The sequence below is a fragment of the Malus sylvestris genome, chromosome 17 (genome assembly GCF_916048215.2).
Source record: "Malus sylvestris chromosome 17, drMalSylv7.2, whole genome shotgun sequence".
NCBI lineage: Eukaryota > Viridiplantae > Streptophyta > Magnoliopsida > Rosales > Rosaceae > Malus > Malus sylvestris.
This window is the reverse complement of record NC_062276.1, coordinates 8,418,916-8,441,676: the sequence shown is the minus strand read 5'-3', so window position 1 is coordinate 8,441,676 and position 22,761 is coordinate 8,418,916. Positions and strand designations below refer to the sequence as shown.

The following is a 22,761-nucleotide window of genomic DNA, read 5'->3' as shown; positions in this document are numbered from 1 at the left end:
GTGTTCTTTACTTTCTTGCAGATTCACGGTCGGATTTACGTTGTTCCAAGATCCTTCCGGTTTTGTGCATCAACATGATGCAAGACATCATGGGGGAGTCCAAATTTTCTCAACTCCACCTTCTTGCCGGTTTCTTGATGATCTTCCATCGTGCTTGTAGAATATTGAAAGCTCTTACTCTATAAAAGGGACTCCCTCACCTTCAACGCCACAAGCCGAGCCAACCAAGGCAACATAAGCCACAAGCAGAGCAGCCTCGTAACATGTGCTACTTTTAGTTTAGCATCATTTCAGATTAGGCACCACCTCATATCGAGTATCAGTTCTAGACGACATCTAGTTACTTCGGCCCACACATGGACTGAATTTCAAGTCTCTAGCCAAAAGACTCTCTTGACTGAAGACTTGGGGGACTACTGTTTGTACCATACTTAGGGCCTCCGTATTTAGATCTCGTATAAATACTCAGGAGACTCAAATGTAATTATGTAATAAATGAATGGGCAAATATGTAATAAGTGAATAGCCTTTATTCTATAAAAGGACTCCTCACTCTCCTCATTAGAAGAGGCCAATTCTTAGGCCTGAGATCCTCAGAGCCTCACTCTCACGTTACGAGGCCTCACTCAGTGTAGACGTAGCCCAAACATTGGGGTGAACCACGATACATCTTGTGTTCTTTACTTTCTTGCAGATTCACGGTCGGATTTACGTTGTTCCAAGATCCTTCCGGTTTTGTGCATCAACATGATGCAAGACATCATGGGGGAGTCCAAATTTTCTCAACTCCACCTTCTTGCCGGTTTCTTGATGATCTTCCATCGTGCTTGTAGAATACTGAAAGTTCTTTCAACATCTTTTCGGTATGCCTCTTGTTGTAAGGTAAACCACTTTTCGGCGTCATTCGCAAGGTTTGGAATTGCTTGGACAAGTGTCGGCCACTTTGGGTAGATGTCATATGCCATGTAATACCCCATATTGTACTGACGCCCGTTGATGTAGCAGTTAAGTTGAGGTGATTTACCTTCCGTTAGGTTATTAAAGAGGGGTGAATGCCCAAGAAGTATAATGACATATTGGGATCCAGAGACTCCAAAGAAATCATCCCAGATTCATATGTCATACGAGGCAACCATCTTTAACACAACAGTTAGCTTTCTTAACCTTCCGCTAAAGCCTCCTTGCCATCCGGTGGGACAGTTCTTCCAATTCCAATGCATGCAGTCTAATGACCCTATCATGCCCGGAAACCCACGGTATTTATAGCCCAATATCCACCCTATTTATAGCAAAAAAATTAAATTAAATCCAAAGGCTAGCTAATGTCAGCTAGCAGTTGGATTTGAATTTTTTTTCTGCCAATTTTTTTTAAATTTAAATAATAAATTATATTTGGCCTTATGACTCTTTGGCCTTCGGTTGGAGATGGTTTTTTGTGACAGAGCTATATTTGGCCCTCGGTTAGAGATTGTAAGAAATATGGTCATGCACTGTTCATTAAAATATTAATTTCTTGGAGGCCCAGAGGGCTAAAATGAGCCCTCTTACCCTCCTTCGGTTGAAGTTAGCCATAATTGCCAAAAGATTTTATTGTTTTGGCTTAAAATTTGTCTAAATAAACGATATTACTTACATTATAGGGGTAGAGGAGTGGGTTTAGCATCACAATGGGTTAGCAATAATGTGGTTCAAATTCGCCTTTAGCGAGAATCGAACTAAAACTTTTTACTTAGAAGTGAAAAGGAATATCACTAAATTGTGGTACTACGTAGCAAAAATTGCCAAATTAAAGTTAGAAATTATTCGCCTTCTAATTAAAATTGTTCATCATACCCTTAATTGTCATAAGAGTTTACCGTTTTGTCTTGAAAATTGCCTGATTAGACTATGCAAATTAAAATTAGAAATTATTCGCCTTCTAAGTTTCTCTTCTTTTTTTTTTCCTTTGTTCCGCCTTCTAAGTTTGTTTACATTACACTATCTGATTGAATTGTTCATGTGCAGCACAGACTGTACAGTACATCCACACATGTTGCGTCCCCATTCTTATTGGTACTTTTCAAGTTTAAATTGTCTACGTATGCTTGAAACAGATATAGGTTTAGTCCAAATACATTGTTCATCTGATATGACATCGTGAAATTTTTTCAAGAAGAAAATTACAGTGATTTAATTAAGATTTTTTAGTCAAAATGGTCCATGAGATTTGCATAACACATAACTTTGGTTCCTGAGATTAGAAATCAATAGAAGTGGTCCCTGAGATTGTCCACCTGGTCCTACCATTAAAAAACTCCATTAAGTGATCTCTGAGTTTTTTAACGGAATGACCAAAATGATAGATAGTGGACAATCTCAAGGACCGAAGTTATGTGTTATGCAAATATTAGAGACCAAAGTTATGTGTTATACAAATTTTACAAACTATTTTGGCTAAAAATATCCTCAACTTAACAGAGTTTTTTAATGAAATGACTAAAATAATGGATGGTGGACAATCTTATGGACCACTTCTATTGATTTTCAATCTCAAAGATCAAAGTTATGTATTATGCAAATCTCAATGACCATTTTGACTAAAAAAAACCTTTAATTGAGGGGTGTGTTATCCACACACTCCATTTTACTTCTCACACATCCTTTAATAATTTCTTTCCGTGGATCTTCTTCAATTCATCCGATCCGACGGTTGAAAATTAAAAAGGTGTGTGAGAAGTAAAATAAAGTGTGTGGATATCACATCCCTTAATTAATTTAGTGGCAAGATGTTGCAGCATATTTTATGGTCGAGCCTTGCAGCGTATTATTTAATTAAACAGAATTCAAAGTAATTATCTGCATATAAAGGATAAATTGAGAGGGTGAGAGATCTGTTACACTTTATGGTGTGATCATAATAAGCATGCTTTCAGTCTCGGGGTTAGTAGAGAAGCCCACCCCAAACAGGTGCGTAGCAAATAAGAAGTATTTGTAAAATTTGATTAGCGCGAAAAAAAGAAGAAGGTATGATTAGATTTGCTTTCATAAAAAGGGCAATGTAAACTATAGGTTAGAGTAGTTTGTATAATTCCCACGAGATATGAATGATTGGTCCGATTGGGTATGATCATAAACAACTGGTGCCATATATTTGATTACTTGTGTTGACTCTAAAAACTAGTAAATCTACGTGGCGTGCAGACTGAGTAATTAGTAAGCTAACTACGTCCTTCGGTTGTATGCGGGGCATACCAACTCGTCGGCCGAGCTCGGCCGAGGAGTAAAATTGGTTGATGTTGAGTTGGATGTGCGGCTGACTTCTCGATCGTGCGACTGCGATCGAGAAAGGAACACGCCTCGGCCTTCAGGTTCTAGAGCTTGAAGACAAAGCTACTAGTTCTGCGAAGTTCACAAAGCGTCGGTGTCAGATTCGGTCACTGTGATTATATTCGTAAGAGTATAAGCACGCCGAATCGACACTAGAGTATAAGGACACATGTATTCAAAACCAATATACGTCTTGATTGTGAAAGTGGTTCGGCCGTCAGAACGCCGAACTCTAAAACCTACTTGCGAATAACCAATCATAAACGACTCGGCTTTCAACGTGCAGAGTATAATAACTTGTAACACTTCGCTTCGCCGAGAAGACTAACAAGATGACCTCTGCCGATAAGGATTAAAAAATCCTTCTCGACCGAAACTTTGATAGGTAACCAGTCGGCCCTGTCGCAGTGCTGTTTATCCAAACTGAAAATGCTCCACGGTCGACTGATTCTACAGCAACAGTGTTGTTTATCCAAACTGAAGATGTTCGTTGGTTGCCTTCACAGTGCTATTTATCCAAACTGAATGTGCATCGGCGAAAAGAGGAAAAGCAAAAATCTCAAGGTTGTTGAGAGGTTTCGCGTAGAGCGAGAGAATGCACAAGGTAATTTGTGTGTTGAATTGAAGGCTTGTTTCGATGTCTTCCCTCCCTATCCATAGGGATGTGCTGCCGAGTATTGCGTGATAATTTCTTGGCGTGGATCAGACGCATCATGCAATTATCCAACCAATTTAAAATCTCCATCATTATCTCCTTTTCTCCTTTTTCAAAGCCCACATGTTCCAATCTGATACAATTTGCTTGACTAGATTCTTGGCACCTTGCCAAGAATATTCCATCATCATTTCATAATTTTTATCCACACATGCGTAATAAAAATCATGGCATCACATCACTTTATTTTGACTACTCCACACGGCATCTCAACGTGCTGATCGTCCCATTATATCCTTGTGGAATTGTTCTATGTGGTTCTGTATGCAAGATAGAACTCTAATGCTGCACGGTATTTCACATAACCTCAATTAATTCGAATTTTGCTGTTGTTGCTTCCATAAATATATTTCATAAGATAATTACTACAAAAATTCAATAGTAATATCTAGAAAAATATGAAATCCAACGGTTTAGAAACCACTTATTTAATGATCTCGATTGCCCGGGCCGATATCGTAAAATCAGGTCTAAACATTGAACTGAAGATGTTCGCCGGTTGCTTTTACAGTGCTATTTATCCAAATTGAAGGTGTGTCGACGAAAAGAGAAAAAATAAAAATCTCAAGATTGTTGAGAGGTTTCGCGTAGAGCGAGAGAATGCGCAAGGTAATTTATGTGTTGAATTGGAGGCTTGTTTCGATGTCTTCCCTCCCTATCCTTAGGGATGTGCTGCCGAGTATTGCGTGATAATTTCTTGGCGTGGATCAGACTCATCATGCAATTATCCAACCAATTTAAAATCTCCATCATTATCTCATTTTTCTCCTATTTCAAAGCTCACATGTTCCAATCTGATGCAATTTGCTTGACTAGATTCTTGGCACCTTGCCAAGAATATTCCATCATCACTTCATAACTTTTATCCACACATGCGTAATAAAAATCATGGCATCACATCATTTTATTTTGACTACTCCACACAGCATCTCAATGTGCTGATCGTCCCATTATATCTTGTGGAATTGTTCTATGTGGTTCTGTATGCAAGATAGAACTCTAATGCTGCACGGTATTTCATATAACCTCAATTAATTCGAACTTTGCCGTTGTTGCTTCCATAAATATATTACATAAGATAATTACTACGAAAATTCAATAGTAATATCTAGAAAAATATGAAATCCAACGGTTTAGAAACCACTTATTTAACGGTCTCGATTGCCCGGGCCGATATTATAAAATCAGGTCCAAACAACTTGATAACAAATCCATTATTAAAGTAAACATACCTTAAATTCTTACTGGTTTTGTTGGTTTTCAAAGTTTACTAACTCAATACCAAAATTTATGGGTGATAAATTTACTAACTCTATCACACCTCCCACTTTCACTCTCAATAAAATTGGACAAAAGAAATAAAAGAGGGAGAGCAAGCTTCGGTGATAACACTTTGATTCCTTGTGGATGGAATGAATATGATTTTATAAAGACTTTCTAATGCTATCCATACAAAAGTCATATTCAACAACTATTGTTTAAAGCAAACAAAGATTAACACATACCTAACAAAATAAAAGTGTTCAAAGTCTCTACATCCTTTCACACTCACTTTGTAGTAACTTTAGACTTTTCACACACACACACATTGCAGCAACTTTACTCATAGAAAAGCAGCTGGCAGCACACACAAGTATTGACATCAAGCAGCGCACAAACATTGACATCATGTTTTTATTTGAACTTCCAACAGGTTTATCATCTGCCTCAATAGGCCAATCTTTTTTGTTCAATAAGCTAGCTCTTACTCCAAGGAAGATAAAAATATGGTAAAAGCCAACCTTATCTAGCTCTTAGAGGAGAAGAGAATACAATATGAAAAGCAAGGCCAAGATATCTGACTTGAATATATTGGACAATTCCATACTTTCCCTTCCCAAACAGCCCTTTGACAAATGGCCAAAAGCATATCACTGATGGTTTAGTAATAGATTAGTAGTAAGACACGTGTCATTCATCTGTCATGTTATTAATCCAATGGATGTAATGTCTCATGAAATGATAAGGAAGGCTACACGTGTCCTATTACTAATCTATCAATCACCACCAAACACTGCACATTATTTCCCCAAGTCCTGTGCCTTGTGAACCATGAGCCAGTGGTTGCATCCCAAACAAGCTCATAGCCAGCGCTGTCAATTGCAGAAACAAGAGGGCTGTGGCTGGCACAAATATTGGAGATTCACAAACCTACGAGCATTCACTTCATCGTAGTCACAAGAATGGGCAGGCTGGTCTTTCTGTGTGACTTCAAATGTGACCAGGGATATTCCTAAAAGCTTGAAAAGAAAAGTTACGAATCCAAGTAACAAAGAAGTTGCCGAGGATATTTTTCCTGTGAAGCCCATTCTCAGAAAATTCCACCATGCAGTGATTGATTGGCCTGAGCGAAGGTAGAAACACAGTGTGGCTATATTTCTAAGAAGAGACACAGCAGCAAACATTATGAGAGCTGGCTCTTCCACCTGCATATTGGACATTCAAATTTATGCTTGCTTAATAATTTATCATCCAAAACACACATTGGAGCATTGAAAATTTATGTTTAATACGTTAATGGTTTTGGTCGTTTTAACGTAACTGGATGTTATAAGTGCATTAAGGGATTGAAACCCTACCACATGAACGCCTATTTAGACAAAAACGACCAAGACTATCCGAATCAAAATACAAAAGAAGCCATTTTGAGAGAACATAATAACCTAAATTTGGGACTAGAAATGTCTCTAATCCTAAAATAAACCACGTTTTGTTGCTACTCCTCCTAATTAATAGTACCTTAGGCAAGAAACCTGAGTTGGTAATGATGCAATAAGCTGGGAGAAGAGCATAGCATAGCCCCAGGAATGCAGTGTAGGGCCCATATTAGCAGCCATGTGTAGGCCAAGCACTGCCTGAACTGGAGTTTAGCATTAAGGGTGGCAAATATGGGAGTGTATTTGCTGAACAAAATTTCGACCCATCTCTTCCTTTGGGTCAACAAAACAAGTGAACTTGAGAGTGCAGTGCGCACAAATCCTGGTGGCTCTGGCATGTATAAGATTGAATTCGATCCCGTCGCATGAAATCTTGAGCCCGGTTAGGCATCTTCTGTTACCGATCCATAAACCCAAACTACCTGCGGGGATAGGTAAGCCTAAATGAACTAGTTGATACATTTTGATGACTCTGATTAGTTTGTTTTTTTAGGAATGACCTTCAAATGAAGACTAAGAGCTGGTTTGGTATTGCTGTGCTTTAAAAAAAAACTGCTGTGAGAATAAGCGGCTGTGCTGTGAGAATAAGCGGCTGTGAAATAAATCAACAGTGTTTGGTAAATTTTTTTGTAAAAGTGCTTTTGGAAAAAAAAGCAGTCTGATAGTGGGTCTTTTCATTAAAGGAGCACTGTAGCTCCGTGTGCTTTGAAAAAAAACCAGTTTTCCAAAGCTGCAAATAGCAGCTTCAGCTTTTTCCTTTCATTTCAACTTATTCTCACAGCAGCTTCCAAAATAAGCCCATTTTTTTCAGTTTACCAAACACCTAAAACCCTCACAGCTTTTTTTCATGGGTGCTTTTTTTTTTAAGCACCTCACTCCCAAACCTGGCTTAAGAAATTTAATGGTTCTGGTTATAAACTTTCTTCTACGGTTACATTATTTGCAAGTGGTGAAATAAGCTCATTCTCTCAAGAGAAAATGCAAGTATTATAAAAAAAATTACCACATTAAATTTGAACAAATATTAATCATAGTAGCTCGAAACTATTGAAACACTGCAAGAGGGGCCAGGTGTATCCTTGTCCTCATGTGAAGGGGTTCTCTTTTGCAACATTTCATCACGTGACAGGGTGATTCACTTTTTTAACACATAACAAATATTGATTTGTGATGAGTTAATATTATATTATATATTTTACCATATTCTTAGTATTAATTTGATAATTATTTTGGTAGAATTTTGATACTTTGCTTTATATTTTCAATATAGGACAGTCGACTTCCTCTGGAGAAAAACATGATCAAACGAACGAATTTTGGAGTGATTCAAATTGGATGACGTTCATGTGTCTCTTGGCTTATTCGTGTCAAAATTTGGGATTTTTCTACTAAACTGTTATTTTCTGGCAATTAAATGAAGAAGCAGTGCACATTGCTGAAAAGTGACGTTTCTAGGCTTAAATTGCGTTTTTGGAGCTTAAGATGACCTCAGATGAGTTCGTGGCCTTCTGGAGAAGTATTCAAAATAGTCCAAGCTTTAAATTCAACTATTTTGAGCCAGTTTTAGAGCTGCTTTGGGTCCAAAACGTGACTGTGCAGATTTTTAGGCGAATTTACTAAGTCAATTTAGGATTATATTTCATATTTTATTTCAATTTATTTAGTTTCCTAGTCTTATTCTAAGACCTTTTACTAGGAGGATTTTATTGAGAGTAGTATAAATAAGCCTTTTGGCAGACCTAGGGTTTCTCTTCTACGTATGCAATTTTTGGGAAAAGACTTTGGGTAAAGCTTAGAGATTTCAAGACTTATACTTTCAAGTGTTTTCATTCTTTTTGTAGTTTAATACAATTATGTTGATTTTAATTATGAATATGCGTAGCTAATTTTCTTTTGCTAGGGTGAGGCCATGATTCTTAGTAAGAATATGTAGTCACTTTTTAATTTTCTTATGAATTTATGCATGCAAGTTTTGAGATATTAATCATTGTGCTTTAAACTATCTATTTGTCTTAGTGATTCGTGACCATTAGGATATTCAGAAAAGTAATTTTATGCAATTTTGGTGGAGGGTTGTCCCTAAATTTGACTAAGGCTTCTTGTGGTTAACATGTGTAACTACTTAGGATGGACGACACGTCTTAGGAGTTATATGATTTTTAGAAAAGTTTTTATAAAACTTAATGAGTCTTACATGTTTACATTCAATCTGGACACCATGGACGGATTGCATGTTACATATACATTCTATGTTGGAGATTCCAAGTAGGGCATACTTTAGGAAAACCTAACCTTTAAAATATGCATGTGTAATTCATAAGGAATTAGAATAACTATGTAGGATTGTTAGGGTGACGGCGTAACCCTAGTGTTTTTCCAAATTTGTTTCTTAAAATCTTTTCTCTTTGATTTGTTTCCTTTTTAATTGGTTATTAGTTGCTTTCCCTAAATTACTTTTATTAAAATTCGTTTCTATTATATTTAAATTCAAAATCAACATTTTCCAATCTTTGTTTGCAATTAATTAACTAAAATTGTGGTTTTTCATAAATTGTTTTTAAATAATCCTTGCGGAAAACGATTTTACTTGAGCTGTTTATACTACAACTACCTTGTTCTCTTGCAAGTATTTTATCTGATTTTATCCCTACTCTTGCAGGTGGTAAAAATCCTATCAATTTGTCCAATGACGCCATTAAAATTATGAAATGGTTGCAAGAGAATCTCTTCCTCTTGTGGCTCCGCACTAGTCCCAGTGATAACCACATGGGAATACTTAATTATATAGTACACTAGAAGCATGTGATCATTGTGATATCATATATCTTCTGTAGGCGGCTTTACCAAGTTGAAAGTATATCATGCACTTTACAAAATTAGATACCAAAGCCTAGAATATTTTGGTCTTCGTTGGTGAACGCTAGGATAGTACTACCATCATATTAATTTTTGTGAGCGGTCTAGCAATAATTTCCGGCTATCCACACTTTGCGATTGATGAGCTGTGAGACCCACTTGCATTAATGACTGACGTCGTAAGTGAGCTTAGGAGCATCACTCTAATTGCTACATAAGGTGTAGAACAGTAGCGTGAAACCAACGGACTTAGATATGGTGGATAGGGGAACCCAAAAAAAAATTGGCGGATAGGGGAATTCCATACTTCCCAGTACCAAACAACCCCTTCAGAAATGGCCTGAGGCATATATAGCACCAACCACTTACTACTTATAACCTCTAATTGGCCTGACCCTAACTCTTTTTGAGCTGGCCGCCACATGCTCAACAAAGCAGTAGCAAGCACGGTTCACTGCACCAGCAAAATAGTTGTGGGAGGCACGAAAATGGGAGACTTTTCAAATGGAAATCTGCCAGCTTCAGTGTCTTCAGAGCCTTCATCACTTGAACTAGACTGATCTTTTGTAACTTCAAAGACTGTCTCACATACCTAAGAGTTTGAGTATGACACCAATCAATCCAAATAAACCAAGCACTCATTGTATTTATCGTTCCCGTTCTTTGGTTTTTCCACCATGCTCGGATCAATAGACCAGTTCGAAGATGCTCCGGTAAAGTGTATATATGGTAAAGGACGAAGAGAGCAATTGGTATATAGTAGGTTGGTTCTTGGCCTGGATCTAAAGCAGTCAAAAGTGTAGTAACTCTTGAACAACGATGACACTGCCATCATCAAATTCGTTCACCAAATAATGTAGAAATATATACAGATTTTCTTGATGTATAAACAAATGAAGCATTACCACCATTTTAGCAAAAGCAATAACGACCGGATTAGTAAATACTTAACTTGCATGAAGCGTAAAATACTCAAGGGATGTGGTGCGCACACACACACACACACACACACACACACACACACATATATATTCCCACCTGGGGCAAGAGATGTGTGTTGGTGATGATACTATAAGCTGGCAGAGCAGCATAGCAGAGTTCAGCAATTACAACGTAGGACCCAAGAAACGACCAAGAAGTAAGCCAAGAATATCCTAAATTGGAGGTCTGCAAATAGAGTGCCAAATATGGACAGTTTTTACTAAGCAGGATTTCAAGCAAGCCAGGTGCCCATGTCTTCAGCTGGGTCATGAAACTAGGACCACCTGTAGGTACACATCCTAGAAACGCTGGTGGGCCTGATGCAAACAATAGACTTCCAACCTTTGTTATGGATTGAAAGGCCAAGTGAGGATATATTCTGTTGTTGATCCGTACCTCCATCCCACCTAAGCAAGAAAAGGAATTAACAAACAGAAGAACAAATACACAAATAGAGATTGAAAAATGAAATGAAACTCAGAGACGCGTTGCTGCAATTAACCTTAGGAGTACTGACTTCTAAGTTAACTTTTTAAATCTCATCTGATGTGATGAAATTTTCTTGATACTAAATAATATTTCATCAATATGCACCTTTCTTGGTGCCATATTCGTACTCACGATCTCCAACTCGGTGTGCAGCCTCAATAGATTTCGAGACATGTTTTGACATTCTGTCTTCCCTTGCAAGGCATCACCACCTGATTAGGTGAATTCTTTTGAATTCCCAAAAGTACTATACGCATTTCTAATTTTCCTGCCAAAAAACAGTAAAACTAGGATCATGCATTCATTGATTTACCACTACCGGTACCAATACTAGGGTTTCTTACTCCAATTTTGGCATCACTAGGGGGGATAAACCATAGATAACTTTTCGTCTATGAACACAGCATGTTCCCGCATAAAAAGGGTCTTCATATATAAGCTTTGAGCCTTTGATTTATGGACCATCATAAACTTTGATACAAAATTAATTGTTGTGTGTACCTTCCGTACAAAACTACCATCTGATCCCCGAATGGATCATCCTTGAGTCTGTCATAGAAAATCTGTAGAAACTGAGCAAACGCATTTTTGGTTTCGTTCTCGGATCCGAGCAACGTACACATTGCATGGAACATAATGTTTGGGTTGTTGATGAACATATCAGAGTCTACGTTCGGCATGAAGGGTGCATTGGTCATTAACCCAGAGAATCTAGTGTACAAGACATACATATTGGTGATCAATTAATTAAGAACTGGTTAAAATTAAGGGCCATTAGCAGGATCATTTTTTGGCATTTTGGTTGTAGAAATGATCAAGTGTCGTTATGTCATCGTTGTATCGTCGATATATGAGCAATATGTCATCGTTATTAAAAATGATCATTACTGCAACCAAATGTAAAAAAATTATCATTCCTGCTAATTGCCCTAAAATTAAATAGAGCAGATGATCAGATGTATATGAAATTAAACTCATGATACCAAAACATTCATGGCCCTGGCTTTGGAATGATGGGGATGGCTTGGTCGTTTTTCTCATAATGTATAAATCAACTGCGGCAGTCCATTTGAAAAATGTGAGTTTAGGTTATCCATTAGAAAATTTTGAAGAAAATTTATGTGGCTAGCTAGGTTTATGCAATGTGTAATGAGGTTGATTCAGCAGCCTGGCTCAACGTCAATTGGCAGGCATCTACGTATTTATACTGGTATAGGTAGTTTGTTTGTGACTCCTGCGGGCTGCTTTTTTTCTGAGTATGGGGCATACGATTATTTTCTAATAATATTGTGATGAAAGCATATTTCTGGGTATGTGGCAAACGATTATTTTGTAATAAGATTGTGAAGAAAGCATATATCCACCGTTTATGTATATCTTTATTTGTTAATTTATACTCTGCGTCCATAACATATCAACCATGTTGTCTATTCAAATTAAAACATGTGAACAGTAACACCACCGAGCACTCAAAAGCTGCTCGCAGATTGCGTGGCCATGGTTATAAAATTTGTGACAAGGCAGCCATATGAGAGTTACTATATGGGAGTCCAATATTTTAGGATAATTTCAAATACTTGATTTCTGTACGTCCTCGGTCTCCTTTCCTTTGTCTCTATCATATTACTTGATTTCTGAACCAGATGACTTCTTATCTGATTCATTCATTCTTTTGGGCAACTGGAGAACATGACTTAGTCTAACTCTTCTAATATACGAACACAATCAAATCTTGAATCTACATGTCTTTTGTGTTGGTATTGTGTGGATGGAATCAAAAGAATTCATCTTAGAGAAAAACTTCCGATAGCCGCCAATGTGTGATGCTATCAACCTTTGATTATGAAAATGTGACTCACAATTTATTAACGACTCACAATCACGCATGCGCACTTAAAAAGTTTACGTCTCAAACACTACATCAACATAGATAATATTCTTTTTTAGAAAGTGGGGACTCCCCAACTAGGACTACCTAAAGAGGTCCTACCTCTCCCTATCAAGTGACAAATTACACACAAGGGATGGAGATTGCAAGTCATTTCTTCTGGAGTCGTTCAAAAGAAAAGGTTATGATAATGGTTCACTTCGTGCCAATTGTTCAAAAATCATATTGGAATCGAAGGTAACAATGGAAATTCTGAAAATTTCCGATTTTGTATACAACCTCAAATGGCGAAGACACAAATATTTAGCTAATTAGCAATTTCGGAAATGGTCAGTTTCCCTTATTTTATTTTACATCAATCTTACTGTAAGCTGAAATTTTTCGAATTCCGGCATCCACCATTGCTTTCCTTGCAACATATCGTCCACAATGTTGTGGCTGCAATTCAAGCAGTTTCTTCCCAACTTCATTTCCCATCTCAGCAGTCCCATGGATCTTACAAGAACCTAAAATAGCTCCCAACATAGAGGCATCGGGCTCAAAAGGCATGCTCTTTATAACTGCAGCTGCCTCCCAAAACAGTCCTGCTCAGCCCAAGAGGTCAACCACACACTCGTAGTGTTCCATGATCGGCTCAACCCCAAAGTCATTGGACATGATCTAAACAATTGTCAATTCCAAACCAAACTTCACCAGTTTTCCATGAGCACAAGCCGTGAGAACTGCGACAAATGTGACCTCATTAGGCTGCAAGTTTTCCATCTTCATTTTTTTCAAACAAGTCCAAAGCCTCCCCCTCCCTACCATTCAAAGAAAGTGCTGAAATCATTGCATTCCAAGTACAAACTTCTTTAACTACCATTTTCTTGAACACGTATCCAGCGCTTGTCAAACAACCAGTCTTCCCGTAAAGATCCACCAATGCAGTCAATTCGATCGCATTCCTAATAACATGCCCATGTATTTGCTTTCCCCAATAAATAGATCCCGACCCATCTAAATTAGCACACAAAGAAAAAACACTAATATAGGTAGCTTCATTCGGCTTCACAAAACAATCAATCACATCTTCATGGTTCACCATCATCTTAAACAACCAAATTCCTCAGTAAAACACCCATTTCTCCCGAACCCATTGATAACGCTTGTCCACGAAACCATGTCCCTCTCCGGCATACTTTCAAAGAGAATATTAGCGGAAACCATATCCCCATTTTTCCCAAACCCATCAATCATTGCATTGCGTGCAACAACACACGGTTCAGAAATTTCCTCAAACACCTTACGCGAACCGCACAATTTACCAAGCTCAGCATAGAAGCTCACAAACGAGGTCTGTATTAAAGGGTCGCGCAAAACGCCTCATTTTACGACTTGGGTATGAAGCGGGGAGCCCAGACTGGGTGATGAGGAGGAGAAGAGGCGGCTTTGATGAGTGGAGGGAAGGTGTAGCTGTTTGGAGGGGCTTGGTGGGCAAGCATGTGGATGAAGAGGAGGAGGGTCTTGCGGGGTTGGCGGAAACCGAGATGGGCTCTGATCGAAGTGTTGTAGAGGAGGGTTGGCATCCATTTGGAAGCGGAGGGTTTAGGGTCTTGGTTGTGGAGGAGATGACCGTTGGTGATTAGGCGAGAATGGATTTGTTTAATTTGGTTTGGGAGTCTGAGGAAGCGTTGGAGGAGTTGAAGTAGAGACTAGGGTAATGAGTTCGGCATAACACCAATTCATGTGTATGGACTTTCGTCCATCTCATTTTCTTCTTCTTAAACCAAAAATTGTGCATCCATTTTATCATATTGAGAGTCTCCATTTTGCTTTTGTTTGTTATACAAACTACGTCAGAGGAAATCGAATTTTGGGATCTAAAATGTATGAGTAAATACGGTTAATATCAAAAAGTTTAAATTCAAAATAGACAACAACAAGGGTTTTTCAACCGAAAAGTCAATTATAATCTGGCATGATGAGGATTAACAGCCATCATCATCGCTGCCAAAATTGATAATGACCTAATCATATTTAATATGATTATTAAATATTTTTTATCGTTATTCATATTATTTTTGTTCTAAAAATATTTATTATACAAAATAAAATCATTTTTAATTTATTATTAAATATTATTTTACCGTTTTTATTACCTTTTCTTTTAAAAATATATATTATGGTAAAATAATAATGTAATTTGACGCCACTTATTACAACGGTTTAGTGATATTCTTCTTCACCTGTAAGTAAGAGGTTTTAGGTTCGAGTCTCGCTATTTGGACCCAAAATTACACAATTGACCCGAACGATCGAGACTATTGAGTGAACGAAGTTCTAAGCCGTTAGGTGACTGAGTCATGATGATTTTAGTTATTATTAAGGAATAATATTGTGATTTTTATCATAATAATTATCTATTAATAATATATTGAATTATCTAGAGCACAGCTGGGTGATAAAGTCATGGTGATTTGATACGATGTTGTGTGAATTAATATTGTTGCAATCTCGTGGATAGATAGCATGACTATCATGAATGGAGTTAGAGTATGGCAGACTATCTTCCGTGCATTTATACAAATGCAATGGAGATAAAGATTGGATCGTATTATCATTGGAATTTGATCAAAGTTAGTTGGCTTAGATAAAGATGATCTGATGACCATCGTTGGTTGGTCAATGAGGTGGAGATTGGGTTACTGATCCATCACAGGGTAACTTGCTTGGATAATTACCCAATAGAGGTGCTGTTTGTTTTATGAACCCATGCACGTGGAAATATGGGATAAAAGATGGCATATGCCATTTTATCCAGTTGTGATTTCACCTGATGGCACGACAATTGAGATTGGGATAAAGGATGGTTGTGATTTATCATCAAAGATGGTTGGATGTTCACGACTTGGATTCTACAACACGTCTAAGAGTTTTGATTCTATAAATACCGAGCAGCAGACGACTAAAAGGCCTCTCCAATTCAACACATAAACTGTCATGTGCAAACTCTCACTCTACGCGAAACCTCTCAACAACTTTGAGATTTTTATTTTCTTTTTCCCGCCGACACATCTTTAGTTTGGATAAACAACACTGTGAAGGCAACGAGTGACATCTTCAATTTGGATAAACATCACTGGAGCCGTAAAATCAGCTAATCAATGAGCACTTTCAGTTTGGATAAATAACACTGCTTCTCGGCCGACTGATTATCTATCCAAGTCTTGGTTGACAAGGATTTTTGAGTCCTTGTTGGTAGAGATCATCTCATCAGCCTTCTCGGCGAAGTGAGGTGTTACTAGGTCACTACATTAGGCACATTGAAGGGCGAATCTGATATTGAACTTCGCAAAACTAGCAGCCTTGTCTTCCGGCTCTAGAACCCGAAGGCTGAGATGTGTTCCTTCCTCGGCCACAATTGCAAGATCAAGAAGTCAGTAGCGCGCTCAACGCAACATCAACACATTTTACTCCCCCGACCGAGCTCGGTTGACGAGTTGGCACGCCTTACACGCAACCGAATGACGTAGTTAGCTTATTAATTACTAGACATGTGCGCCACGTAGGTTTGGTAGTTTTTTAGGATCAACATCCGCCAAAGGTGAATTTGAACCACATTATTACTAGTTCATTGTGAGGCTCAACCCGCCCCCTCCCTTTAGTATAGATAATAGTGTTTGTTAAAAAAAATTGTAATTTGACATATGAGGTGGATAGCAAAACTTAAAAAAAATGTCAAAGTGTCACATAAATTGTTAAATGTAGTTAAAATTTGACTTTTTTCTTTGAAGATACTCTATTTTTTTGTTTTTTTTTTCCAATGTAAAACTACACTTACCCACTTGTATCATTTTTCTAATAGAGGTAGGGTCTACCAATGCATGTGGATCTCATTTCTATTAGAGAGATGTTATAAATAATGGTTAAATATATGGTAAGAGTAATATTTTATTTTTTTCTCTCTTTATTATTTTTATATTAAAAACTAATGTACAATGACTATTTCGTGACATCAATAACATCTTTATTCAACCACCACGGGGTGGCCTAGTAGTTGGGAATGAATTTTATGTTTGTATCTCACACGGCACATCTTGGGTTCGATATCTGGGCGCAGGTGAATCGCAAGGTGGTGGGTAGGGAGAGATTGAAAATGCCTCCGTGAGTCTTCTCAGCCACCAAAAAAATGAACTGCCATGGAAAACCACTAGTTGGTCTTCTTTTCAATATATCTAAACTACATATTAATAAAACACTGCTTGTCAACCAAAAACTAATAAAATTACTAATATATCCTTTAATACAAAATTGAAAGAATATATTAGAAAAGAAATCAATGTGTGTTGTAAACATTCCTAGTTTAAGTATGATTGTGTAAATCCTAGATAAGATTTGATTCTAGTTATCCTTTCCTATTACAACTTGTATTACTTGGAGAAGAAGGAATATCTTCTCTCCCTTTACTACTATAAATAAAGGCACAATGTAGGAGGGATAACAACACACACATTCCCCTACAATTCTACAAACACACATCTCTCTCCTCTCTCTCTCTGCCGCCGGCCCTAGTCCCTCTGTCAGATAAAATAGACCACAACACGTTATCAGCACGCTCTTCACGCTGTGCTTAGAAGAATTTAAAGAGAATTTATTCGTCTACAATCAGGGGAGTATTACGTTTCAATTATTTTTAATTGATTAAATCTTGATTTTATTGAATTCATATATTGTTATTGATTCAATTTATTTTTCTTCTTATGTTGAACGTGATACAAGCTTGAAGATGAAAGCCGAAATTGAAGAAATAATTTTTCTGCATCAAACCAGTTCATCTATATCATCACGCAATCAGGTTCTTTCTAAACAACGGCTTTTAACTCGATATTTTGCAAGCCCTGATAGCATGAACATTCACCATGATGCATGACCCAACTTTACGTTTAACGTATTTTAGATTCTACATAAATTGTGTATGCTTCATAATCAAAATTGCTACAATTATGTGAATTTGATATTTGTCATGAATTGAATCTTACATATGTACATGCATTGAAACTATTATTTGCATATGCATCAAAGTAAATATGTGATTCATTAAAATTATACATGCATATAATATAATTTAATAAAAAAAAAAAAAAAAAAAAAAAAAAAACGAAAAAAAAAAAAAAAAAAAAAATTTAGGGCTGCACACAGCAGCCCATTCCCCTCTTCTCACCCCGTGGGCCTGTAATCCCACCCGAGGGTTCTTGGCCTATATTTTTAGGCCCCGAGATTTTATTATTTAATTTTTTTAAATAATATGGGTTTTTATATTTTCACCCACATTTTAATTTGGCCCCGAAGACCAAAAATAAATTAATTCACTTATCATTATACAATATTTCTGCATATATTCTTTGCATATTTGTTTGCATATATATTTGTGTTTGCCTGCAGGAATATATGAACCTGAAGTTCATAATTACTTTGAAACCCGAAGTTTCTTATACACATGCCTTGTCAGAAAACCCGAAGTTTTCACTTAAATATATCACCCATGAAAACCCGAAGTTTTTCATGCAAAATTAAATCAATACATGTCTATTAGAACCTGTATGTTCTACTCCTATGTGAATGGATTGATTTTTCTCCATTACACTAACCACATCTTGTCCATCTATTTTGATAGGACCATGTCGAATTTGAACAAACTCGACTTCACCGCTTTGGAGGTTTCTGGAAGGAACTACCTCAAGTGGGTTCAAGATGTGAAGCTCCACCTCACTGCAAAGAACTTGCGTCCTGCTATTGAAGAAGCAACAGATAAACCTGTTAGCGAGGCTGAAAAAGCCACTGCTATGATCTTCATCCGAAGACATATCCATGACGCTCTACAAACTGAGTACCTTGCTGAGGAGGATCCACGTGCATTATGGGTCGCTTTGGCTGATCGTTTCGATCACCAAAAGGACATATTCTTGCCTGAAGCAAGACACGACTGGCAGCACTTGCGCTTCCAAGACTTTAAGTCTGTGAATGAATATAATTCTGAAGTTTGTCGAATCCGATCACTTCTCAAGTTTTGCAATGAAACTTTGACTGAAGAGGATCTCCTGGAGAAGACCTACTCGACCTTCTCTGCTTCTAATATTGTCCTGCAACAACAATATAGAGCTCAGAAGTTCACTAAGTTCTCGGATTTGATCTCTGTTTTACTTCTTGCTGAAAAGCAGAACCAGCTGTTGATGAAGAATCATCAAGCTCGACCTACTGGGGCTACTGCTGTGCCTGAAGCACATTATAGCACTAATCAGCACCCAAAACGCCAAAAGAGGCGTGGTAAGGGCGGCCAGAAGCCATCCCACCAAGGTCAACAGAGCCAAGGCCCATCCAAGGGAGGAAACAAAGCCCAGAAGCGCCCAAACCTCGCTCCCAAGGCCCCGAACTTCAAGAATAAGGGCAAAGCACCTGCCACAATGAATGACGATATGTGCTATCGTTGTGGTTCCAAGGACCATTGGTCCCGTATTTGCCGTGCTCCCAAGAAAGTTGTGGATGCATATCATTCTCGTCGTACGAAGTTTGAATCAAACTTCCTGCAAGTGGACGAACCGGAGACTACAAAGATGGAGGTTTCTGATTTTCAGGAGGATACCACTCCTATGGAAGATTAGAATCTTAGACATAGACTTATTTTTCAGTTAAAATAAGACAATTGGGGCCGAATTCCACCTTGTGGCCGAACCCCACCTTGTTTTTTGGTTGATTTTGAACAATTTTCCTTTATGTTTTGGATTATTAGTTGGCGATTTATTTTGGATATTAAGTTTTTTCCTTGAATAAATGAAATTATTTTGAATTGATACTTGTTTTTATAAACTTTTATGCATGTGACCGATTCAAATTAATTTTTCATTCTAGGTATGACTAGTGGGAAAGTTAGTTGTCTGGCAGATAGTGCAACCACGCATACTGTTTTGCATGAACGCATCTATTTCACTAACTTCGTACCTAAGAATGCACCTCTGACAACCCTCTCAGGCCCATCCAACCTGATCGAAGGATACGGTAAGGCACGTATAATGTTGTCCAATGGTACAATCTTGACCATTGCTGAGGCACTCTATTCTCCACGTTCCGGAAGAACGTTACTAAGTTTCAAGGGCATTAGAGATAACAATTACCACGCTGAAACCCACGTAGAAAACGGAGTTGAATTTCTGTGCGTAACTTCTTACGAATATGGCCAGAAGCGTATTCTAGAGAAGATGGAGCGTAACCCGAGTGGTCTCTATACTACGACCATACGCCCCATAGAATGCCACTATGTGGCCGGCCCTACCACAGGGACCGCGCACGAAATTACACTTTGGCATGATCGTTTGGGACATCCTGGACGAATAGCGATGCGCCGTATCCTCAAAACTTCACACGGGCATCCACTAACCCGAAGCTTAGGTTCGATCCATGAAATTACATGCCAAACATGTTCTATGGGAAAGCTTATTACTAAGCCTTCTTATGACAAGATTCGTTCGAATCCTCCCATTTTTCTACAACGGATTCAGGTGGACATTTGTGGACCGATTCAACCTCCCTGCGGACCATTTAGATATTTTATGGTTTTGGTTGACGCTTCTACACGTTGGTCACACGTGTGCTTGTTGTCCACAAGGAACGCTGCATTCTCCAAACTGTTGGCTCAGGTTATCAAGCTCAGGGCTCACCACCCTGATTATCCGATCAAATCTATTCGATTGGATAATGCTGGAGAATTCACATCTAAAACTTTTGATGACTATTGCATGTCGGTTGGGGTTGAAGTTGAACATCCTGTACCCCATGTTCACACCCAGAACGGCCTGGCAGAGGCTTTCATTAAGCGTTTACAAATGATTGCTCGATCGTTGGTCATACGTACCAAGCTCCCGATCGCTGCTTGGGGCCATGCAATATTGCACGCAGCAAAGTTGGTCCGCCTGAGGCCTGTTGCGACACAACCATTTAGTGCCCTTCAGTTGGTCACCGGATGCGAACCCGACATATCGCATCTGCGCGTTTTTGGTTGTGCGGTCTATGTGCCGATCTCGCCGCCCTTACGTACAAAAATGGGGCCTCAGCGAAGGATGGGAATCTATGTCGGATATGATTCTCCTTCGATTATTCGTTACTTAGAACCTTTGACAGGCGATCTGTTTACCGCTCGTTTCGCGGATTGTCACTTCTATGAGACAGTCTTCCCGTCGTTAGGGGGAGATAAGAACGTCAACGTTCCTAATGAACGACGCGAATTATCGTGGACGACTCCCACTTTGTCTCATTTAGATCCCTGCACCGCTCAGTCTGAAGCTGAAGTGCAGCGCATATTGGATCTCCAGAGCATAGCTCATAGCATGCCAGATGCTTTCACCGATCTAGCGCGCGTGACAAGATCACATATTCCAGCTGCGAATACGCCTGCAAAGATGGATGTACCAAATGTACGACGGACTACCCTCCTGGAAGCCCGGGACGCCAATTCTGGTGATCCACGTACATTAGCGGCTAGCCAATCATCTGCCCCTACACAAAAGCGTGGCAGACCCCTTGGTTCAAAGGATTCACACCCCCGGAAGAGGAAAACCACGGCACAAGGTCCTGAAGAGCCTACCGTGAATCCGACTATCGCTTACTCATTTTACCCAACTCATGAGGAAATTCTAGATTATGGAAGCGTCCTTGAAGAGACGAATCCTCCTCCCGAGAATCGTGAGATTTCGGTCTATTATGCTAGCTTAGATGATGTGTGGCGTAGAAATGAGATGATTGTCGACGATGCATTAACATTTGCAGTAGCTACTGAGATCATGTTGAGCGATGACATTGAACCGCGTTCCGTTGATGAATGTCGACGTAGAGCTGATTGGTCAAACTGGAAACAAGCAATCCAAGTCGAACTTGATTCACTTGCGAAACGTAAGGTGTTTGGACCTGTAGTTCCTACTCCTCCACATGTGAAGCCCGTTGGCTATAAGTGGGTTTTCGTTCGGAAGCGTAATGAGAAGAACGAAATTGTGCGTTACAAAGCTCGTCTTGTAGCACAAGGTTTCTCACAACGCCCCGGGATTGACTATGACGAAACTTACTCACCCGTTATGGATGTGATTACTTTTCGATACCTTATCAGTTTGGTAGTTTCCGAAAAACTGGATATGCAGCTGATGGACGTAGTAACCGCGTATCTCTATGGGGATCTTGATACGGAAATTTATATGAAAGTTCCCGAAGGACTTACATTGACTGGTTCAAATATTTCCAAACCCCGGAACACGCTCTCAATTCGGCTGAGGCGTTCACTATACGGTTTGAAACAATCCGGAAGAATGTGGTATAACCGTTTAAGTGAGTATTTGACTAGTCAGGGATATGTGAATAACGAACTATGCCCTTGTGTGTTCATTAAGAAGTCACATTCCGGATTTGCGATTGTTGCAGTATATGTCGATGACATGAATCTCATCGGAACTCCTGAAGAGCTCGCGAGAACTGCTTCGCACCTGAAGTCGGAATTTGAGATGAAAGATCTAGGTAAGACTCGATACTGTCTCGGTCTCGAGATAGAGCATTGTTCGGATGGAATCCTAGTACATCAATCGAACTACACCCAGAAGGTGTTGCGCCGTTTTAATGAGGATAAAACGAAGCCTTCGAGTACTCCTATGGTCGTTCGTACGCTAGATGCAAAGCGAGATCCCTTCCGTCCGAAGGAGGATGATGAAGAGATTTTGGAGCCTGAAGTTCCTTATCTAAGTGCGATAGGCGCTTTATTGTACTTAGCTCAATGCACTAGACCCGACATCTCCTTCGCTGTTAATCTTTTGGCAAGA

At 38.7% G+C, this 22,761-nt stretch overlaps 1 protein-coding gene and 3 pseudogenes across 1 annotated transcript; 1 reads left to right on the top strand and 3 right to left on the bottom strand.

Annotated features, from left to right (window-relative positions):
- Positions 1-5,484: 5,484 nt before the first annotated feature.
- On the bottom strand, positions 5,485-8,937 carry LOC126611751 (cellulose synthase-like protein H2; annotated as a pseudogene).
- An 839-nt stretch (positions 8,938-9,776) lies between these two features.
- Positions 9,777-12,140, bottom strand: LOC126611750 (cellulose synthase-like protein H1; annotated as a pseudogene).
- Positions 12,141-13,130: 990 nt separating this feature from the next.
- LOC126611749 (putative pentatricopeptide repeat-containing protein At1g10330) lies at positions 13,131-14,715 on the bottom strand (annotated as a pseudogene).
- A 2,848-nt stretch (positions 14,716-17,563) lies between these two features.
- On the top strand, positions 17,564-19,758 carry LOC126612302 (uncharacterized). Its single transcript, XM_050280688.1, has 2 exons — positions 17,564-17,765; positions 18,585-19,758. Exon 2 carries the CDS (start codon positions 18,589-18,591, stop codon positions 19,567-19,569), a length of 981 nt encoding a protein of 326 aa, XP_050136645.1. The 5' UTR covers positions 17,564-17,765; positions 18,585-18,588; the 3' UTR covers positions 19,570-19,758.
- The last annotated feature ends 3,003 nt before the right edge of the window (positions 19,759-22,761 follow it).

Coding starts and splice junctions, on each gene's coding strand:
- LOC126612302 (XM_050280688.1), top strand. CDS start 18,589: ATGTCGAATTTGAACAAACTCGACTTCACCGCTTTGGAGGTTTCTGGA.